General features: G+C 37.8%; 1 protein-coding gene across 1 annotated transcript in view; it reads right to left on the reverse strand.

The window, feature by feature from the left end:
- Positions 1–13006: 13006 nt before the first annotated feature.
- Positions 13007–23242, reverse strand: part of LOC111915036 (1-aminocyclopropane-1-carboxylate oxidase homolog 1) — a 53804-nt gene continuing 43568 nt past the window's right edge. The window contains exons 2-3 of the mRNA XM_023910741.3: positions 13774–14095; positions 13007–13437 (exon numbers count right to left, since the gene is read on the reverse strand). Of these exons, the coding sequence (XP_023766509.1) occupies positions 13186–13437; positions 13774–14095 (574 nt within the window). The 3' untranslated portion in view covers positions 13007–13185. The remainder of the gene's footprint in view (positions 13438–13773; positions 14096–23242) is intronic.

The following is a 23242-nucleotide window of genomic DNA, read 5'->3' on the forward strand; positions in this document are numbered from 1 at the left end:
AATCAACTCCCAGGATAAAAGCTGAAGCTGTGGTGTGTGCGATGCCATCATTCCGAGCTCTTCCCTCTACTTGCGGAAGTACCTGAAACCAAAACTGAAACTGTAAGCACGAAGCTTAGTGAGCTCCCCCAAACTACCACATACCATACAATACATAAATAAAGCACATATTGGGCCTTGTACACTGCATCAGACCGAAGTCTGGAACTAGCTGCATCGGACCGAAGTCCAGAACTGACTGGGACCTTGTCCCCTGCATCGGACCAGAGTCCGGAACTGACTGCATCGGACCGAAGTCCGGAACTGACTGCATCGGACCGAAGTCCGGAACTGACTGATCATGGCATAGCATAAAACATAACAACTATCATAATCACATATACTGCATACTGCATCGGAACAGAGTCTGGAACACATAACACAAACATGCTTGTATCACAAAGACATCAAGCACTCTAACTACTGCATCAGACCAAAGTCCGGAACTACTGATAATTAAACGGGCCGGCATTGTGGCCGTAGACCCGTTCTTACTGAAGGGAAACTCACCTCGTGAACTGGCTGTTGAGTGAATGGCTCTGAGGGCTAACTGCTGCTGCTCCGGTATCTCCCCGGCTACAAGTCCATAAACACACTCAATCAAATACTAAACACTGCACTGTGTAAAATGACTCTTTTACGCTTGGACAAAGTCAACTCTCGGTCAAAGTCAACCCACAGTTGACCTGACTCGCCGAGTTGGGCCGCCAACTCGCCGAGTCTCTAATCTCACTTCTCAATCCTACTCGAGGCTGCTCGTCGAGTATGACATCGACTCGACGAGTACCCTCTCGATCCAAGAACTCAGACAATCTTCATCCGACTCGCCGAGTCATATGAACAACTCGACAAGTTGTTCTTGAACTTAAGAAGATTGCCTTGGACTCGCCGAGTTGTATGAACAACTCGCCGAGTCCCTCCATTACTGAGTCTACCCTCAAACTCGCTGAGTCCACTCCACTACTCACTGGTCCCACTCGACACCGCTCAAAAGGAAGAAATCGGGGACTCGCGACTCGACTCGCCGAGTCGTTCTTCCGACTCGCCGAGTCACCGCCATGCAACTATTCTACACTCGATTCTGCTCGAATCCAATACATACACAAGATAGATCTGAGTCCAATAAGCTGATTTACCACGTAAAGTTTCCAACTTTACGTGTACAAACACATGAACAAGGGAATAAAGGCTAAAAGATGCTTAAAAGGGGTAGATCTAGGGTTAATATGCAAAATAGCTCCATAAAGGCAATAGATCTGGGTGCTACAACTCCTAAATAAACAGATCTAAGGATATCTCGGCATAATAGGGTTTCCATATCAACATAAGGCTTGAGAAAAGCATCAACTAGATCTAGAGGGGGTTTTAAAGCATAAAAGGGAAGGAAATCTGAAGAATACCTCAAAGAGCTCTTGCTTTCCCTTGAATCTCTGCTCTACAATCCTTCTCCTTGCTCCTTTCTTCTTCTCCTTCTTCAAGCCTTCACAATTGCACACAAAATCACTTAGAATCACTCAAGGACGAATTAGGGTTTTCTCACAGCTTCTGAGGGTGAAGGAGGCGAGAATGGAGGCCATAAGGTGGCTTAAATAGTGGGCAACTCGGGGATTTAGGGTTTCTCCCAGACGGACAGACTCGCCGAGTCCAGAATACGGACTCGTCGAGTCGCCAGCTAACACGTGCTCGAAATCCCGTCCCTACTCGGCGAGTCAGGCTATGAACTCGCCGAGTCCCTCTTGCAAAACTTCAAAATAAATACCAAGGAACCATCATACCGGAGACGGGTCGTTATAGATCCACAAAGCACCGTCTGTGGATCCATTAAATGCTCTGCAGATCCTCTACAGCTCTGCGAAATTGCGTGGAATGGATTGTTATGTGGATTACAGGGGCAAATTTGTAAATTCAAAAAAATATCCCCCCTATACGTTACACGGTTCCAAAAAAGGAGACTACAACAGTCGATTCGCATAACACTTGGACGTCGAACGGAAAATGTGTCGCCGAGCTCGATTCCTGGAGCAACTGCAGTCCGATGTCTTATCCAATGGATATGGAACTCAAGTAATATTTCAATTTTTTTTCCTAATCTTTGTATAAACTCAGAAGTAGAAATTGATTATATGAATTGGAAATTGATAGGTTAAATGATATATATATATATATATATATATATATATATATATATATATATATATATATATATATATATATATATATATATATATATGTGAATCAAGAAATCGTTTTTTCCAGTGGTTTTCGTCAAGAACAAATCCGCAGAGTCCCTTTGCTCAATAACAGATCCGCAGAGAAGCCCTTTGCGGAACGATAAAGCCCAATGCGGAATTATTAATTTTTTTTTCGTTTTTGTATAATTGTTATTCTTAAAATGGATTATTATCTCTTAAAATGGACCATTAAATATTGAGATCATTTTATGTTGATTATATGACAATTAATTATTTATGTAATTTAAAAAAAAAACCATTGAAAATTTATATAATTATCATTAAAATGGACCATTTATGTAGATTTTATAATATATATGGGACCATTTCTGTAAAATTATGTAAATTTGCTATAAAAATATTATTTTTGTTGCATAAAATTGTTAAAGAACAATATATAAGTATAATGCTATAAAAATAAAAGTACAATGCTATGTAAAGTGAGTTTTCAGTATTATTTTTCATTAATTTTGGCATATATGTTTAATATTTTGCAGCACAGTTTGCATGGATGCCCTCCAGAATGTACTTTTAGCGGGGTGTTTGGGACTGTGTTAAAAAAGTACATTACAAAACTAAATAGTAGACGACTTGAATGATTTCGAGAGACAGCTTTTGGAATCTTCATTGGTATGCCCATCGTGAATGGTGACCCAATGCTCTGTCATTTGATGATGTTGCATGAGGTTCGTGATGTAGAGGTAGCCAAGGCTAGGAGGTTTCGGTTCGAGTTACAAGGCAGGGTGGTTGAATATGGTGAAACAGAATTTTGTTTGATTAGCGGTTTAAGATTTGGACTGTATGTTCAACATTAAGGAATCGGTTGTTCCCTAATATGACAGATGAAGATTTCTGGCTGAAAGATTTAGAAGACTATGTAAAAGGGCCAGCATTTTCGACGTGTAGCGATGAGGATGCGGTAATGGTTGTGCAAATGATATTTTTGTTGAGGGGTCTCATAGGACGAGAAGACAATACATGCATTCCGTCGGCAGTGTATGAGCTAGCTGATAGTCAATATAATTGGAACATGTATTAAATTTATTATTTATTATCTATTTATAAATACTTTATGATTTATATTAATTATAATTAGTACGACAAGTTTGCATGGGGTACGTATTTGTGCAGGTGTAGTGAAACACAATTACGATTATGGTTTGGTAAAATCTCTAGATATTTACGAGATAATGAGGGTGAGGGTTACACGAAGACGATGAAGTATAATGTTTTAGGTTTTCAGTTTCCATTTAAGGTTAGTTTTTGTCACACCCTAAAACCGTGAACGGCGGAAACGTTCAGGGGCGGAGGACGTCATGTAAAGTATCACAACACAGTATAACAGTAAATAAGCAAACAACATCATCCAATGCATTAAATATATAATTTTAATACAAGTGTGTTCCGTACAGTTATAGACACCAAAAAGTAAATCAAAATAATAAGATGAGTCTTGGATGCGCTCCATCTTCTCAAAAGCTAGCCTCGGTACCTGTCTACTGACGACTTGAGAATACAAGTTATTTTGAAAGAGTTTATCAGCATTTAAGCTGGTGAATTCATAAGTATTTTAGTGTCGGTGTTTGTAAAAGTTTGAATCTCTCAGAAAAACCTATATTTTCTATTAAAAGTAGCCTTCTACCAAGGCGTATCTGTTTTGTATGTTCGTTATCGTAAAAGTGTGTAATTTTCCCATGTATAACTATCATTAACAAAATATAGTTTGTACATTAATGTTTAAGTGAAATGATCACTAAATGTATGTAAAGGGTAAATTATTGTAGTACCGTAGTGTTGTATTATAGGAACTACTGCTGTATTAACTACCTTAAACCGGATTTATATTAAGATATCATGTGATTAATTGTACCATACTATCGACTAGGTAACAACGACAAATGCAGGTCGTAAAAAGGTATGACGTTTGACATCCGCAGACCTGCAGGTCTGGCTGTAGCTAGCAACAAGGTGTAGGATAGTCAATCCAGTATAGATCTATACGCAAACTCACGCTCTCCCTCCAAGAGACTCTGGCTACAACTCGGGCCATGACATTGAAGGCATGCTCCGATACAGTGGATCACAATTATGTTAACGTATCATGTATATGTAATGTATTGTTACTCGTTCTAGTATCGTTGTATATGTTCTCTCTCTAGTATAGTTGTATATGTTCTTCTAGTATAGTTGTATATGTTCTTCTTCTAATATAGTTGTATATGTTCTCATAGTAATGTAATGTATATGTTCTCATAGTAATAAGTAATGACTCATGAATGAACTGGCTCATTGATCTACCAATAGTATAAGTATTATCCTGTGCTACCCCGATGGTAACTTACTAATGATGTAACTAGTACACATGAATATGGAAGAACTTTTATGACTATATATGTACACATGATATATAATTAATATTGAAACGACCTTCGGACGGCTACCCGATATCCCACCAGACCACATCTCAAGCGCGAAAAGGAAATAGGGTGGACGGCCTTCCTAAGCCTTTTAAACATTGCTTATATAACTATACATATATAGGCATGCAATTTATAATAAGTATAAAAGAGTTTAAGTAAAAGTAATTGATAAGTAAACGAGTTTGTAAAGCAGTTTGATAAACAGTAATAAAATCATTGGTTTTGTAGTTATTAATCACATGTGATTGATGTAATAACTATAAGTATTCAACTTGAATCCTTCCCCCCCCCCCCCCCCCCCCCCCCCCCCCCCGTTAAAGCATTTAAAACATTTAAAAGTATTTCAAAGGTTAGTTAAAGGGGTATGAACTCACTTATGGTGAGTGGATTGGATTGGAGTGTCGGGTACGGTGATAGGTGACAAATGAAGACTTGTACACACGCACGAGCCTAGTTATCATATAATGAACATATATATAACTAATTAGCCAAAACATAACTAATAAATTAAGTTGGGACACTCTAGAACATGAAAAAACTTTGTTTCAAGTGTTAAAGATCACAAGGATTGCATCCAAGTGTTGTTAGGGCAAAGCTAGGGTGTTTGGAGTTCACGGGTAAACTCCCTTGGAGTTTACGGTTTTGATGGTCATAACCCAAGGAGTTTACGACAGTAAACTCTAGGGTTTACGGTTGTAAACTCTACTCCTATTGACCAAGTGTTGTTTTGTGGTTTCACAAGCCTTTTGAAGCATTTCTACTAGGTGGTTTGGCCTTTGGAAGGGACTAGGGCAACAAAAACACTCCTTAGAGGAGTTTACGGCCTCATGGTCATTTCCCTTTGGGTTTACTACCGTAAACCCTTATGGAAAAGGGTATTGCCATGTTTTCAAGTCCTTAACACAACTAGGTAATAGTCTAAGTTAGTTTTTAGGCCTAAGGAAGGAAAATGACCCATTTAAACATACTTTAGGGTGTTTACGGTTTTGGGAGATCCCCAAACCGTAAACACCTATAAATGTTGGTCTTTGGTGTTTTTCAAGGCTTAAACACATCAATGGAAGGTTTAAACATGTCAAGGTAAGTCTTAAACATCAAACTAGGGCTAAACAAGGGACTTAGGCAAACTTTGGTGCCATTTATGGTGTTTACGGCCCAAGAACATTCTTGGACCGTGAACACCTCTAACCTTGTGTTCTTGGCATAATTTATTGATGTTTAAATGTAATACTAGCTTAAGAACACTCAAGGATGGAAGCACTTACTATTAGGAGGCTTGATTTGAGCTAAAAACCCAAGAACACTTAGTGTGTGTTCTTGGTGTTTTGGAAATCTTGACAAAATACATAAATGAGTGGATGATTAGATGCACAAACACTAGATTAGGTGTTTTACTAACTTGAAATGGTTAGAACACTTACACGTTTGAAGATTTGGAATGAAATTTAGGATGATACTTAAAAGCCTTTTTGGAGTTTACTCTTTTGGGTATTTGGGGAGTAAACACATAATGGCTAGTCTTGGGGAGTAAACTCATACATAGGTATGAGTTTACGGTTTTTGGGATGATTTTTCAACCCAAACATAATAGTTTGGCCGGGAACTTCTAAGACGCGAGGTGTTTGCGGTTTCTAAAAATCAAAACCCGAGACGACACTTTCCTTCACCCGTTCGTTTAAAAATAATATTAAAATAATCAAACGAACTTTATATTTCTTAAAAATAAGAAATAATGACATTAACTTATGATACGAAGTGATTGACTTTTAGGGTTGACCGAATGGAAATTTCGGGTTGTCACAGTTTTAGCTGCAATTACTTATATTTTTTAAGTGCTTATAAGTTTGGACAAAACATAATTTTTTGTCGTAATAATAGGTATAGATTTTGGAGACATTTCGTAAAGCTTTGAGGTTTGCATATCACAAAGAAAATGAAATTCCAAGAATGAGGGCATGAAGAATAAAAACACAATTGTCTCTCGAGCAATGTTTACATATATTAGACGTTTCAGTGGTATAGTTATACATTCTTTATATTAATTACATATAGTTAAAAATTACAACAATTTTATATACTTAAATTTAATTTATTAATTTTGCAGGAAAATAACATCCCACGTGATTTTGAACCAACCGCTGTTGAGATCCATTTGCCATTCTCTGCGCGTTATGTAAGTTGGACTCTAGAAAAAGTGCAGTCGGCAACGCAACAACATAGTCCTCCTAAGGAGCGGTCTCCATCACCGCAACGATGGAGTCCTCCTATGCAGCGGTCTCCATCACCTCACCCGTCTCAGTTTCAGAAAGCAGATTACACCTCAGCCTCTTATTTTCAGGAAACATACCACATACCTTTAGAAAACAGTAAAATAGAAAAGTTATTTTGTGTTGTTAGTGAATTGAAAACCACAATCGAGCACTTTGGGAAGAGAATGGATAATTGGGAAAAAGATAAACAATTTGGTGTGAACAATATGGAAAATGTGGATGCAGGGGAAGCATTTTTTGGTGGTTTAGATCACGAGTTAGGCCATATGTATGTGCAGACGTCACCGCCTGTTTTTGAAGTTGAGGATAACACAGTTACACTGTTTAAAGGGCGGATAGAAATGAAATTGAAATTTTGTTAGGAGTCTTACACACAGGTATAAAATTAAGTAATTTCTATTTATATAGTATGTAATCGTTCCAAATTAATTAATATATTGATTTTGTAGGTTCCTCCGTCGACGGAACCATTGAAGAACAGAAAAGGGAAAAAACCACAGAAGGAAAATAATGTAGCAAAAAGACCATTACTATTGGACAATCATGCAGACTGTGATGATGAATTTTGAAAATTGTGGGGAAAGAAGATGGGGGCGGTATTTGTGGAGCATAGACTTTTAAGAGGTATTGACATGAATTGAGAATTTTGGTCTAGTTTACATGGTATTGGCTCTGGATGGTTGCTCTATGAGGTAACACACATCCCTTATTTTATATTACAAAAAGGGTTAGATAATTAATTGTTCAAAATGAATTTGTTTTTTCTAACACACAACATTTGGTTATCTGGTTGTCCATGCTCAAGGAAATAAGTCCGTCGAAGGGTAGGTGGACGATTATTAATCCTGAAGGCACGACTTTGGAACCCGGGAAACAACATTATTTGAGGCGTATAGCAGCCTGGATGGTTGATGGACCACATTTGAAGGATATTGATTGGGTATATATATATATATATATATATATATATATATACACACACACACACACACATTAAAATATGTATATACTGACAAACAACTCTGCGGATTACTAAACAACTTTGCGGAATAAGTAATATAAAATCACTTACCAATTAACCCTCATATTTTCCGTCATAATGGCTTCCATACCATGGAGCGTTGCGGATAACCTCTGTCTAACTTGTGCATATATTAATATCCACAAGACCACTAGGGTGAATGATCCAAATTACTGGACCCGTTTAACTTATGCCTTCAACATTGACCCTTAAGCTGCCCCATAAAACTACCGCAACACCGTTGATATCACAACAAAATGGTATGAATTAAAAACAGAAGTCTTGGTTTTCAACAATCTTTATACCAAATTGATGAATCTTTATACCAAATTGATGACGCACTTCCGAATGAAGATGAGGAAGTCATCCTGGACACGGTGAAAGCGGAATACATATCCATTAGTGATGGGTTAGAATTCAAGTTTGAAGGACCTTTGAATCTCTAAAAACATCTCCCATATTTTTAATTTGTATTGCGTTTGTAGAAGGATATTTTAATGTAGTTTGTTTTTATTAGGTTATTTATATGCAACTGTTTGTATTACGTTATTTATATGTATTTGGTTTGTATTAGGTTATTTACGAAACCAATTGAGTTAACTTTTACTTTATTCCATAAAGCATAAAATACAAAACGGTACAAATACATGGAAAACATACATCAGTAGCAAACATATTACATAAAACATTTCACATAAAAACCCTTCTACATGAAATGCTGGTGGTTCTTAACTAGATTCCAAGCGTTCACATACTCGAAGTCTTTTCCCTCATGCTAAAAAATGTAATGATCTAAAATCATTTCTACAAGAGCTTCCTCGTTTGAGTAATAATAATTACGACTATTTTTAAGATGATGATACCATCGATTGAACCATGTGATTTTGTTCTTTAACTCCTTCCACTTACTAAGAATATCTACTTATACCTGATATTCTCCGTGTCCAAATGAGAGGTTGAACATACCTGTTATGCGGGTCCATTCATCACCTTCAAGGTAATCAGGGGTAACCATTGTTGTTACACCTCTGAAAAATGTTCAACCAACATCGTATTATAATTACCATCACCTCTCTTGTCGACCATGGACGTGGTGTATTGGACGACGATGTTGCATTCGTAGAAGTTGGTGCATTGGAGGCCATTTCTATATTTTTTAATACCGGGGTGAGTTGATACAATATTTAACCGGTATGACAATTTATACACTGATCCGTAGAGGTGTACACTGATCTGCAGAGGTGTACACTGATCTGCTGATAACAGTTTTATGGATTTCTAAACAGTTCTGTGGACTGATATTAAACATAAGTTCATTATTTTTAACCTTTTTTTTGTTAAATTATTTACATAATCACATAAGGTATTAGTGTATTTAAAAAACATTAATATAAATAAACGAAAATGAACGCAAAAAAAAAAAAAAATTAAAAAAATTGAAAAACAAACATTCCACAGAGCTGTAGAGGATCCGCAGAGGGTGCTCTGCGGATCCTTTGGTCATTTTCAAAAATATGTTTTTCCTTGGTTATTTTCTTCAAACCAACCTCTTTTTTTGGTTATTGTCCGAATTTTCTCATTATAAAAAACCTCTTAACATTTTTTATATTATAAAATATAGAGGCTAGTATTATCAATCTATATTTTATTGATTAATTGTTCTCTCTTTTTGTTGAGGGAAATTAGAAAAAACACTTCAACATCTATTTTCGAACTGTAGTTTTTTTAGGAGGCTTAAATTTCATTTAACCAAGTGTCGCTCCGTACACTTAAGTCATGTATAAGGTCACGTTTTCATCAATTTGGGTTAATTTGCTTTTAGCATTAGGAAAGTTTCATTTTTTATTAGTCCTTTAAGTTTTATTCCTGCATCTTTTAGAGTCCAATTAAGTTTCAAATTATTAGTATAAAGAGTCTTTTAAACTATAGTATAAATAGGCACATATATTAGGAATTTCCCGTTTAGTTCTTAATAAACCTTGAACATCAAGAAAAGTTGGTGATATCCGTTTTTTTTTCTTATCTCTTCCATTGTTTTTACCTTGATTAAATTTAGTTATTCTTACATTTGGTATCAGAGTGAAGGTTGAATATGGCCGGTTTGAGAGTCTGTTTCAAGAAAAGTATAGTCTTTCGCTGAAGGGCAGATGCAACGGGAATTGAGTTACCTTGAAGGGATGCGCGAAATAAACGGGCGTGAAGACGACAGGGGGTTGTGGACTGATATTAAACATAAGTTCATTATTTTTAACCTTTTTTGTCAAATTATTTACATAATCACATAAGGTATTAGTGTATTTAAAAAAAAATTAATATAAATAAATGAAAATGAGCGCAAAAAAAAACAATAAAACGAAAAAAAATTAAAAAAATTGAAAAAAAAACATTCCACAGAGCTGTAGATGATCTGCAGAGCATTTAATGGATCCGCAGAGGGTGCTCTGCGGATCCTTTGGTCATTTTCCAAAATATGTTTTTCCTTGGTTATTTTCTTCAAACCAACCTCCTTTTTTGATTATTGTCTGAATTTTCTCACTATAAAAAACCTCTTAACATTTTTTATATTATAAAATATACAGGCTAGTACTATCAATCTATATTTTATTGATTAATTGTTTTCTCTTTTTGTGGAGAGAAATTAAAAAAAAACACTTCAACATCTATTTTCAAACTATAGTTTTTTTAGGAGGCTTAAATTTCATTCAGCCAAGTGTCGCTCCGTACACATAAGTCATGTATAAGGTTAAGTTTTGATCAATTTGGGTTAATTTGCTTTTAGCTGTAGGAAAGTTTCCTTTTTTTTATTAGTCTTTTAAGTTTTATTCCTGCATCTTTTAGAGTCCAATTAGGTTTCAAATTATTAGTATAAAGAGTCTTTTAAACTATAATATAAATAGGCACATATGTAAGGAATTTCCCGTTAAGTTCTTAATACAACTTGAACATCAAGCAAAGTTGGTAATATCCGTTTTCTTCTTTTCTCTTCCCTTGTTTTTACCTTGATTGCATTTAGTTATTCTTACATATGGTATCAGAGCGAATGTTGAATATGGCCGGTTTGAGAGTCGGTTTCAAGAAAAGTATAGTCTTTTGTTGAAGGGCAGATGCAACGTGAATTGGGTTACGTTGAAAGGATGCGTGAAATAAACGGACGTGAAGACAACAGGGGATTGTTGACTGATATTAAACATAAGTTCATTATTTTTAACCATTTTTAGTCAAATTATTTACATATAATCACATAAGGTATTAGTGTATTTAAAAAAAAAATTAATATAAATAACCGAAAATGAACGTAAAAAAACAAAAAAAAAAATGAAAAAAATTAAATAATTGAAAAACAAACATTCCGCAGCGCAGTAGAGGATCCGCAGAACAATTAATGGATCCGTAGAGGGTGCTCTGCGGATCCTTTGGTCATTTTCCAAAATATGTTTTTCCTTGGTTATTTTCTTCAAACCAACATCCTTTTTTGGTTATTGTCCGAATTTTCTCATTATAAAAAACCGCTTAACATTATTTATATTATAAAATGTACATGCTAGTACTATCAATCTATATTTTATTGATTAATTGTTTTCTCTTTTTGTGGAGAGAAATTAAAAAAAAACACTTCAACATCTATTTTCAAACTATAGTTTTTTTAGGAGGCTTAAATTTCATTCAGCCAAGTGTTGCTCCGTACACATAAGTCATGTATAAGGTCAAGTTTTCAACAATTTGGGTTAATTTGTTTTTAGCAATAGGAAAGTTTCCTTTTTTATTAGTCTTTTAAGTTTTATTCCTGCATCTTTTAGAGTCCAATTAGGTTTCAAATTATTAGTATAAAGAGTCTTTTAAACTATAGTATAAATAGGCATATATGTTAGGAATTTCCCATTCAGTTCTTAATAAAGCTTGAACATCAAGCAAAGTTGGTGATATCCGTTTTTTCTTTTCTCTTCCCTTGTTTTTACCTTGATTACATTTAGTTATTCTTACATTTGGTATCAGAGCGAATGTTGAATATGACCGGTTTGAGAGTCAGTTTCAAGAAAAGTATAGTCTTTCGCTGAAGGGTAGATGCAACGGGAATTGGGTTACGTTGAAGGGATGCACGAAATAAACGAACGTGAAGACGACAGGGGGTTGTTCCCCCCCTCCCCCCCCCCCCTCCCCCCTCTTTTGAAATTTTGGTTGGAGATAGCCCATATAACTACAAAATTTTTAATTTTAAGCCTGCATTGTCAAAATTAGGTTGTGGGCTTGTGGCCCCTCCTGATTTCTCCAATAATCCGATTGTGGACCCTCCTGATTTCTTTAATAGTCCGATTTCTAAACCACAAAGTCAGGATAAAAGTCAAAATCCATCGTATCTGAACCACAGGAATTGAATTGTTCATGAGTAATTGAGTTAGGAATTAGCCAATTAGGAATGCTTATGTTCTTTGCTTCTTGTTGTGAATTGTAGATTGAGTTAGGAATCAACTAATTTCAATTTCAATTTCACTTTTCACAATCTGTTAAACGTATTGCTGATTGTTAGTTTGTTAGTTGTTACCGATTTTAGTTCGTTATGAAAATCGATTTCAGTTTTTAGTTTTCACTTTTTTATTTTAGTTTTCACTTTTTACACAATGTTAAATGAGTTATTGCAGATTTTTGTTAATGATTGTATAGAGTAAGTTGATGAGTGATGAATCTTGTTTCTCTTTGTCTAATTTTTAATTTTTATTGAATCAATTGTTCCCTAATTTTGGTTTTTGTAGATACAATCATGGAAAAAGATGAAAACCATTGATTATTTTTTCAAAAGAAAGATTGATGATGAAAAAAAAATTTGTTTTTGTTTTTTTTGTAAGAATGTTAATTTTAATTGAACTTGCTTTTTGTAGATACAATCATGAAAAAAAATTGTTTTTTTTTTGTTTTTGGAAAAATCTTGTTTCTCTTTCTCTTCCCTTGTTTTTACCTTGATTACATTTAGTTATTCTTACAAAATACTCTTCTAGCCTACTTGAACTTGCTAATGAGAAGTGTTCAATATTTAAGCTTGCATTTGTAAATTGTCTGCCCATTAAAAATAATATAACAATTACATCACAATTTTGCGAAATATTACACAAAAACAAAGAAAATATCTTTGAGATAGATTACATTACATGACATGAGACGAACAAGAAAATGAAAGATTCATCATGTAGCGCGAAATCAGCAATTGATGTTTAATTGATCTGGATCTTGAAATGCAAAAGAGCAGAAGTGCCATCAATTCCTTTTGCTCTGAAGTAATCCACATATTCTTTTGCTGTTGTGCCTCTATACTTGGCTGGATTATCTTTCGAAAGCAACTCCTTGATTGGTTCAATAACTTGCAAGGTCTCAGTCATAAAGAACGATGCCACTGATACTCTTGGATCAACCTTGTTTGCCACCACCTTGTGTCGTGAACTCACAAACTTGTCATTTGTAACTAGCTAAATTATTCCATTGATTGTAATCAGTGTCATATTAAAAAAAAGTAGGGTATGCAAGCAGCGGATGAGCATATGTAATATTATTATAACTTTTTAGAGTCGCCAACTCCCACATACTCTACACCTTTCATCCGGAACCCTCAATCTTTGGTTGAGGACATCTTTATGTTAATTCCTAATACCCTAGGGCCATAAGTTCTTTGGTATGAAATATTAATATTTAATGAGTAATTTTTTTCATAAAAAGATCTACACTTCATATAAAAAAGATTAATTGATGCAGTTGCATACCAATATTGCAACGATATTAAGCTTGAGATAGAGAGAAATGCATGCCTGTAAAAGATCTCCAGCATTCACTATAAGAGCTCCTTGTTTAGGATGAACATCGATCCATTGGTTTTGATACAAGATCTTAAAGCCACCAACATGATCTTGTAGAAGAATCGTGATGAAATCGTAGTCAGTGTGGTCGGGGGCGCCTATTGTTAACTCTGGTTGTGGGCAGGGAGGATAGTAATGACCGAGGACAGCAAGCCCTGCGCCACATCCCATGTCTAAAAGGTGATTTGGGTCGAGCCCTAGAGCCTCTGACGTCAACTTCAATAGACAACTTCCGAGTTCTATCACTTGTCTAGAGTACTCCGATAAAATATCTCTACAGATAAATCCCAAGGAAACAAAAATATGGATAGTTAGAATTTGCATTTGAATTCTGTCTCCATAGTTATAATCACGTCATGTTAAAATAATTACATGTATAATACTAGGATCGACAAGCTTTGCGGAAATTAACAATTAGAGTACAGTTATTTTATAATATCAGATTATCCATATTTGATGGTTAATATATTAGTCCGCAAACATTGAAAATTTGAAATAAAATCCAGTACTTTTGAATTTTGATGTTAATTTGCAAGATTTTTGGCAACTAATGTGATGCTTATAATTAAAATCCAGGTTTATTTATTAAAATTGGAAATAATTGGAAATATCAATAAAGTATATCATCATGCACAATTGGAAGCACTCGGCATGATTCCACTTCGTTTTTAATCTTAAAACTGTATTATGGAAGGAGTTCGAGGTTCTTGTGGTTGGTGCGATTTTTATTTTCCTAGTGTTTTTTGATTTGTCGATCATGTACCTGAACCAGAAATAATTGGCATGAGGGATGGCTTGATTCAATCAGTGTTATCAGTATAATTAACCTGTATGCTAAGCAAGGTGCATTATATAGCGGACGTTTAAAATATTTTTGCACAAGTCACAAGTTTTAATGGCAATGAAAAGGAAATCCCATCACTGGTCGTGGGTTTTAACCCTTATGTGAACCTGGGTCACGAAAAGAGCAATGTTGATTGGAATTTCGATGTTAATGAGAAGGGTAGACGTACAATGTCTTATGTGATGTGTTTGGGGAAGGGGAGTTGTGAATCACAAAATGGTTCCACATCGAGAAGAAAAAGATCAATCTTGATCATAATATCTTCTTGTGTGGCACTTGGTAATATTTGTGAAGTTCTTTGTATCAGTTATGCAATAATGACGGCTTCATTGATTTGGAGATTTTGTATGTTGGTGGTATTTGGGTTTGGTTGTAATTCAAGTCATCTAAAACTTGTCTAAAGTTTGTATCAGCATTCAAACGATGTTCAAGGAGATGAGGTCGTTACTCGGGTCAAGGAAAGTATGGTTTGGGTTGAAATTGATGGGCTTCATTTATTAGCTTGGAGTTCAAATGTATTTAATAAAATGTATGGGCCTCTTTGAGGGTGTGCTAGGTGGGTAACCGCACATGACCCATATTATATAGAGGGGCGATTTTACATACGATTCATTATGTTGTCCAACTATCGACAATCCGGTAATTCAAAAGACAAAAGTTCATGTTTTGTTCCAATTCTAAGTGCTCCCACTACAATTAAACATTGCAATTAGACCTGACAATGGAGCGGGTTTGGAGCGAATCGATCTCGATTCAAACCCTTTTAACAAATTTCAAAATCCGATCCAAACCCGCTACGTAACCCGCAAGGTTTTGAATAGTCAAATCCATACCCTTATCCACCGAATCGACATATATCCAAAACCGCCCCGTAACCCGTAGGTTTTTTGAAAAATCAAACATATTTTTCATAAATCTTAAAATAACATTTATCAAATAAAACAAATGTTGATTTAGAAAACATATTACATACTTGAGGACTTTCGATTGGAATTAAAATCATTATTGTAATAACTTCTTATTGATTTTTGACCGTCGATTGCATTGATAAAGAATGACAATTACGAACTTTCTTTCGGTTGATAAATGACTTTATTGATATACAAATGAAATTGGTGTTTGCTTGATAGAATACAAATGAATGACATCATGATTCTTAGTAGATGATTGGAAGACTAGAAATCAAGTCCTCGAGACCCATGTAAAAACAATTTAGTCTTTGGTCTTTTCTCTTTGGACTTTCGATTGGAATTAAAAGTAAACTTTAGGTAGTATAAAATATAAATATATAATTCTAAAAATTATACGGGGCGGGTTATAAACGGAACCGATCAATGATGATCCATACCCAACCCTTTTAATAAAATGGTTAGCGAGTACGGGTCGTTAACAGGTAAACGGATAAAAAACTATGCTCCAAACCCATATAATTGTTAAGGGTTTGGATCGGATCAGGGTTAAAACCCGCTCCATTGCCATACCTAATTGCAATAACTCATGTTTTACAATATTCGACATAAAATAAAAAATTGCATTTGGGCTAATAATGTGCTAATGTAGATTTGCGGCAAGCAAGAGCTTACGTTTTGTTTCGATTTGAAAATTCAAAACTTGCGGCAACTGCAAAGCTTAAGCAATGTTTCTTATTTTTTTTTTTGGATTTTTATGCCACTATACTTCACCTCTAGTTTCTAATTGCACTCCCACTTTTTTTTATTTTTTTTTTTTTTTATTTTTTTTTATTGTCGATTGAAATTAAACGAGTATTCTACTATACATAGTTTTTGAATCTGATGGCCTCTTGTATTTATAGTTTCGTTGTTTTTGATGATTAACAAATGTAACACACATATGTTGATGATTGAATTTCGGACTTCACATTAGTGCATTATAAAATCTGATTTATGTTTTCAGTGATTTCTCTAATTTCTAGCTCCCTCTAGTTTCTATAATCATGTTCATGTTTTGTGGCCTCTGCATAGTTGATTAGAATAATGTTTATGATCCAATTCATAGGAATTATGCCTCCTAAGCATCTATCGGGCTGTGAAAAAAGTAAAGAAAAAGATGAAGAACTAAGAAAGTATAAAAATGGGGCTCATACTAGGTTTATCCAAAAATAACCTCCAAGTATCTTCTTAGAATTAAAATATAAGAATCAAAACAACGGCGATATTAATTTTGATAATGCAGGTGTTAATAAAGATCAAAACTGAAGTTGTAAAGTCCTACTTACGCTCCACAATGTCACAATAAAGACTTAATAGATTGACAATGATAGCTATTGAGAATGCTATATTGGAGAATATTTATTATGAAGAGTTTGTGACCAACTTTGCTTCTAAGAATGTTGGGAGAGTCTCATGATTCATATAATTATGTAAGATTATATATCATACCATCGTTCTTTTGTCCTAATTTTTTATAACATTTATGGAGTTATCGTAGTATAGACGGATTTTGCTTGTACATAAAAAAGTATATTTAGAGCTCCATTTTTTTACATGACCCTCAAGATCAATGGGAAGCCCCATATTATATGGGGCTAAATGAGGGAAAGTGATGTTCATGGATGACGTCCATGATGAAAACATATGTTGTGGGTGGGTTTGTATTAACACGTCATATAACAATTTCATCTACATGGTATAGATGGTTTGCATTATACAATTCCGATTTAGTAAATTTCCTCCTATAATTGTTCAAGAGGAAGGCTTTTCGAAAAATAATTAATAAAATTCATATGGATCTTATATTGGATTATAAGATAAAGATGATAACGAAGACTTTGAGGATTAGTGAGTATGAGGATGGGTTTCTAATATGTTTGTTATAGAGTATGAACTCTAATGAAATTCAGAATAAAGAGAAGTTAAATAATGATATAGAGATATAGCAAATCAAAGTTAAACCAAGATGATGTCATTAAGATGTCTTGGAATCCTAAAATCGTGGGATCCAAACACTTGCTGAACAAGTAAATTGGTTTATTGCAATGTAGCACCTGGTTCCTGGTATGTATTTTATTTAAGTATTTTGCATTTTTGGCCTGGGACTCGGCGAGTTGAAGGCCCAACTCGTCGAGTAGAAGCGGATTGGATGCAGGATTTAAATGACGAACTCGTCAAGTCGGCCTCCAGACTCGATGAGTAGACTCTGACTGGAAAAAACCCTAATCTAAGGGTTTGCACCCTACTTAAGCATCTCATTCAGCCACCCTTCGTCCCTATTGCTCCCAACCCCCCCCCCCCCCCTAGCAAACCCTAACTGTGTGTGTGAAGATCTAAAGGCATTTGTGGTGATTTTGATCACAAGGAAGAAGGAAGGGCCTAGAGGGATCAAGAGAAGACCAAGGGAATTTTAGTTTGTGCATCTTTTGCAGTTCCTAGAAGGTATAAAGTCATTACCTTGCTTGTTCATTTGCTAGATCCCTTTTTGGGGGAGATTTAGGGCTTTTATAAGCCATTATTGGTGACCAACCATGATTGCAAGCATGATTGGGGGTTGAGGCTTCAGATCTAGGTCCATGAAGGAGTTACAAGGCAGAAAAGGGCTGCTTTTGCACCCATGGAAGCCCCCATGCAACTTGAGAGTCTCTTTTAGAGCCTTTTAGGCTCAAAGTCCCATGCATGCACATAAAGTTCGTAACTTTACATACTAGATCAAGTTTAGGGACCTAGATCTATCATTTGGACAAGAGTTGTACACCACAAATCGAAGAAATAGACTTGGACAGTATCGACTCGGCGAGTCGTTCTTGGGACTCGGCGAGTCCGAGGTTAGACTCCCTTTTTCTGTTATGGGTCAAAGAGACCCAGTGGAGTGCTGGAAATGTTTTAGAGGGTCCAGGGGAGTGACCCAACGTATTGGGCTAAGCCATAGTCCTGGAGTTCATAGGACTCGGCGAGTCCAAGGCAATCTCCCAACTCTTGAAGATGAACTCGACGAGTTGTTCATACAACTCGGCGAGTCGAGGACAAGACTGGTTCTTAGGATGAGGATGAACTCGATGAGTTGTTCATACAACTCGACGAGTCGGATGAAGGTTCATTCGATGCTCGTATAGTAGGCGAACTCGTCGAGTCATTTCTAAACTCGACGAGTAGAGACGTGGATGAGGAAAGTTAAAAGGTTAGGGACTCGACGAGTTGGCGGCCCAACTCGGTGAGTCAGGTCAACTAGAAGTTGACATTGAATTTGAATTTGACTTTGACTTTGACTAGGGCTTGGTCAGGGGTAAACTAATCATTTTACCTTAAGAGTAGATATCAGATTCTGACTGAGTGTTTTGTGGGGATTATAGCCGGAGGATTTCCGGAGCAGCAGCAGACACATATTTCCCGCACAGATTATCAGCAGCTACTCGTATGAGGTAAGTTACCTTCCAGTAGCGGTGGGTCAATGACCACAATTCCGGCCCACTAGTAGGAGTTGTATGTTAGATGATCGTCTTTGTGATATCATCTAGGTTTGCTACTACCTGATATGTTGTATGCTGGCATGATATGTTATATGTGATAGCAGTAGAGTTCGGCTGTTAGGACCAAAGGGTAGGTCAGGCACCCCAGATATGTCTGACAGTATTTTATGACATGTTTATATGCTGGCATGATATGTTCTATGTGATAGTGGAAGTAGGAGGGGAATAGTCCCCAAGTTCGGTTGTTAGGACTGAAGGGTAGCTCGAACACCCCAGATATGTTTGATAGTATGTTTATATTATGATATATGTGATTGTAGCAGTAGGGGGCGGAATAGTCCCCGAGGGTCGGTTGTTAGGATCGATGGGTAGGTCAGCACCCCAGAATGACTTGACATGGGTAGTCAGCACCCCAGAACTGTTTGACACGAGTAGGTCAGCACCCTAAAATGGCTTGACACAGGTAGGTCAGCACCCAAAATGGCCGTACCGGGTAGGTTGGGCACCCCAGAATTGCTTGGCAGTATGTATGATATATGATTGTATGGTATGTGGTACGATGGGGAACTTACTAAGCTTCGTGCTTACAGTTTACAATTTTGGTTTCTGGTACTTCTTCAGCGAAGGGGAAAGTGTTGGCGCGGTAGCAGTACATCATACACACACGCATTGATTTTCTGCACTTGAGATATTCTGGGATTATACTCTGACATGTTGCTATTTTATGATTTCGGTTTTCAGACATGATATACTGATTTACGAAATGATATATTTTTATGTAGTTTTCTTATGTATGTTTTTATAATCAGTTAATTAAAATGAAATTTTTGGACTCGAAATTTAGGGTGTTACAAGTTGGTATCAGAGCCCTGGTTTGAGGGATTCGAACACACCCTCAGGGGTGTCTGGACTCAAATCGAGGGATTAAAAGCTTTTTACAAGAAAATGGTTTTCTAAAAGATAAGTTAAAGGAGTTTTGAGAAAGAACGAAGTGTGTGATGTGCGTGACCGGCCGAGCTCAAGTAAGTATTCCCCAAGGTACCCATACAAGTTTATGTTATGTTTATCAGCTTCAGCAGAACAACATGCTAGAATAGGACTAAGGATCTAGGAATGATGCCTTATCTGCCTGCTTTATGTGTTTCAGCTTATGAGAATTGCATGCTAGTATTGAATAGAAAATAGTAGGATAGCATGTTTAGGTTATGCCTGATAGTATGAGCTTAGCATTGTATGCTAGTGCAGTTTCCTATTATGAGGATAGGATTGCTTGAGATCCTTCCGTTTTGTCTGAATGTTGCTTGGTTTGTGCTATGTGGGACTCTGAGTGATGGGAGTTAGCTATTAGGTGAATATGTTAAAGTCACATGTGATCAGGGTTGGATAATCTTAGAGGATGGGATTTGACCCTATTTCGGAGCTCTTGTTTGAGTCATAACCGTTGTAGGGATGAGTCCCTTACTCGAAGGATTATCCGGACCTCGTTGTATGTGATTGTATTTAGGTAATGGCTAATTGGAATTACGAAGAAGCCTTCAGCAGCTGAGGACTGGTTAGGGTGGGGTCAGAGGTATCCTAGGGCGAGCCTAAGATGGGAATAACAGAGATCAGTAGTAGTAGAAGGGACTTGGTGGAGTCGAGGTGGTTCTTGAGGAAAGTACGGATAGATGTGAAAGGTAGTACGGGCCCGTACTACTGAAAGCAGAGGATCCGTACTTGAATCGAGGAAGGCTGAGGCAAGACCAGGGAACTTGTGATGGATGTTATCCCTCTAGATGTATCAGTATCACTGACGGTTGTCATTATGTATTGCAGAATGGTAGTACTACGTCCGAGGCCAACAGTTGGCAGCTCAGGAGAGGGATCGGGTTCGGGCTCAGGTTCCGAACCAGTGGATAAGAGGCTACGTGAGTTCATCGCGTCCGAGATCACTAGAGGTATCCTTGATGCGACCCCAGTCATCTTTGAGTCGATCAAGGAAGGGATTGTCAAGCTGATGAAGGATCGCCTCCGGGCGTTTAGGAGCGACATGGCGACCGGCCAGTCGGTATCACGCATACTGTCCTTTAAGGAATTTAGGGCCAGTAGTGCACCAGATTTCCATGGGGCGAAGGACCCCATTGCAGCCAGGCGATGGATTACAAACATTGAGTCTGCATAATTGACCAGCTTCTGCCCCGAGGGTCGAAGGTGAGATATGCAGCAAGGTGCTTGAGAGAAAGGGCCAGAGATTGGTGGGAGTCGGTTGGTGACTCTCTGGGAGCCTCGACTGTTGTGGCTATGACGTGGCCGGACTTTGTGACCCGATTCAGGGCAGAGTTTGCACCTGCAGTGGAGCTCTAGCAGTTAGCTAGGGAGCTCTTAGACATGAGACAAACTACGGAGACTGTGGAAAAGATCACCGCCAAGTTCCGGGAGAGGGCGTTACTGGTGCCCCGTTATGCAGGAGATGAGGACATGAGGAGTACCCACTACCATAACATGCTGCGAGCTGACATTCGGGCGCATGTTAGTTTTTCAGCTTGCCTTACCCTGGATTCCATGATTTCCATGGAAAGGGAGAAGGAGATTGATTTGGAGCACATCCGGAAGAGGAAGGTAGAGGAGGGGTAGGTGACTGGGGCTTCGGGGAAGAAGCCCAAGGGATCAGATGGTAGGCCGAAAGGCCAATCAGGACAGGGCCGCTGCAGGAAATGCGGCAGGCCACATAAGGGAGCTTGTAGGCTGGCATCGTCGGGCTGCTATAAGTGCTGCAAGATGAGGCACTTCAACAGGGATTGTACCGCCCCTGCACCCACTATTAAGACATTCGAGTTGTTGTGTTTCCACTCCAATTAGAGGGGCCATAAGAAGGCCAATTGCCCCCAGTTGGCAGTAGTGCCAGTGAAGGCGCTAGCTCCAGCGACTGTGCGGATCACTGATGGACGGCAGGGCAAGTTAGAGGCTCCAGTGGTGAGGAGCCGGGCCTTCCAGTTAACTACCGATGAGTCACGCGCCGCACCCGATGTGGTGACGGGTATGATTCTTTCCCTCTGATTTATTTATTTGATACTTATGATATTGATATGTGCTCTGTGTATACGTTTAGGATCGTTCCATGTGAACGGTATCCCAGTGCAGGTGTTGTTTGACTCAGGTGCCACTCAATCTTTTGTTTCCCTTGCACTTAGCAACAGGTTTCCTAAGTCTTTGGGCATGTTGGATTGCCCTTTAGAGGTAGAGATAGTCGATGACCGATCGGTGCAAGCATCAATAGTTTTCAGAGATTGCGTACTGAGGTTATTTGAGGAGCGCTACCTAGTAGACTTGGTTCCCATTCCGTTGCGTGGGAACAAGGTGATTATAGGCATGGACTGGTTGAGGTATAATGGGGCGGTGAGAGATTGTGCACAACAGCTAGTCCGAGTCAGGACCCCAGGTGGGCGAGAGTTAGTGATCCACGGCGAGAGGCCACAACATGGACCCACATTATGTTCAGCAACGAGAGTTAGGCGCTCCCTACAGCAGCGTTGCGCTGTGTATGTTTCCTATGTTATGGATACCCAGGAGGCGGGTAAGACAACGGTGAGTGACGTTCTGGTGGTGCGAGACTACACGAATGTTTTCCCAGAAGAGCTTCCCAGGATACCTCCGGAACGCCAGGTGGAGTTCAAGATCGACCTAGTCCCTGGTGCGACTCCGATAGCCAAGGTACCATATCGGTTGGATCCTCCCGAGATGCAGGAGTTGTCTAAGCAGCTGCAGGAGCTTCTAGACAAGGGATTTATCAGGCCGAGTAGCTCGCCTTGGGGAGCCCCGATCCTATTTGTCAAGAAGAAGGACGAGTCGCATCGCATGTGCATAGACTACCGGGAGCTGGACAAGGTAACAGTGAAGAACCGTTACCCACTCTCGAGGATTGACAACCTCTTTGACCAGTTGCAGGGAGCATCTTGGTTCTCCAAGATCGATTTGCGCTTAGGTTATCACCAGATGAGGGTCAGAGAGGAGGATGTGCAGAAGATTGCATTTCAAACTCGCTATGGCCACTACGAGTTCGTGGTGATTCCCTTCGGGCTCACCAATGCTCGTGCCGCATTCATGGACCTCATGAACCGCGTATGTAGACCGATGCTGGATCGGTCCATGATAGTTTTCATCAACTATATCATGGTTTA

This window comes from Lactuca sativa, chromosome 3 (assembly GCF_002870075.4).
Source record: "Lactuca sativa cultivar Salinas chromosome 3, Lsat_Salinas_v11, whole genome shotgun sequence".
NCBI lineage: Eukaryota > Viridiplantae > Streptophyta > Magnoliopsida > Asterales > Asteraceae > Lactuca > Lactuca sativa.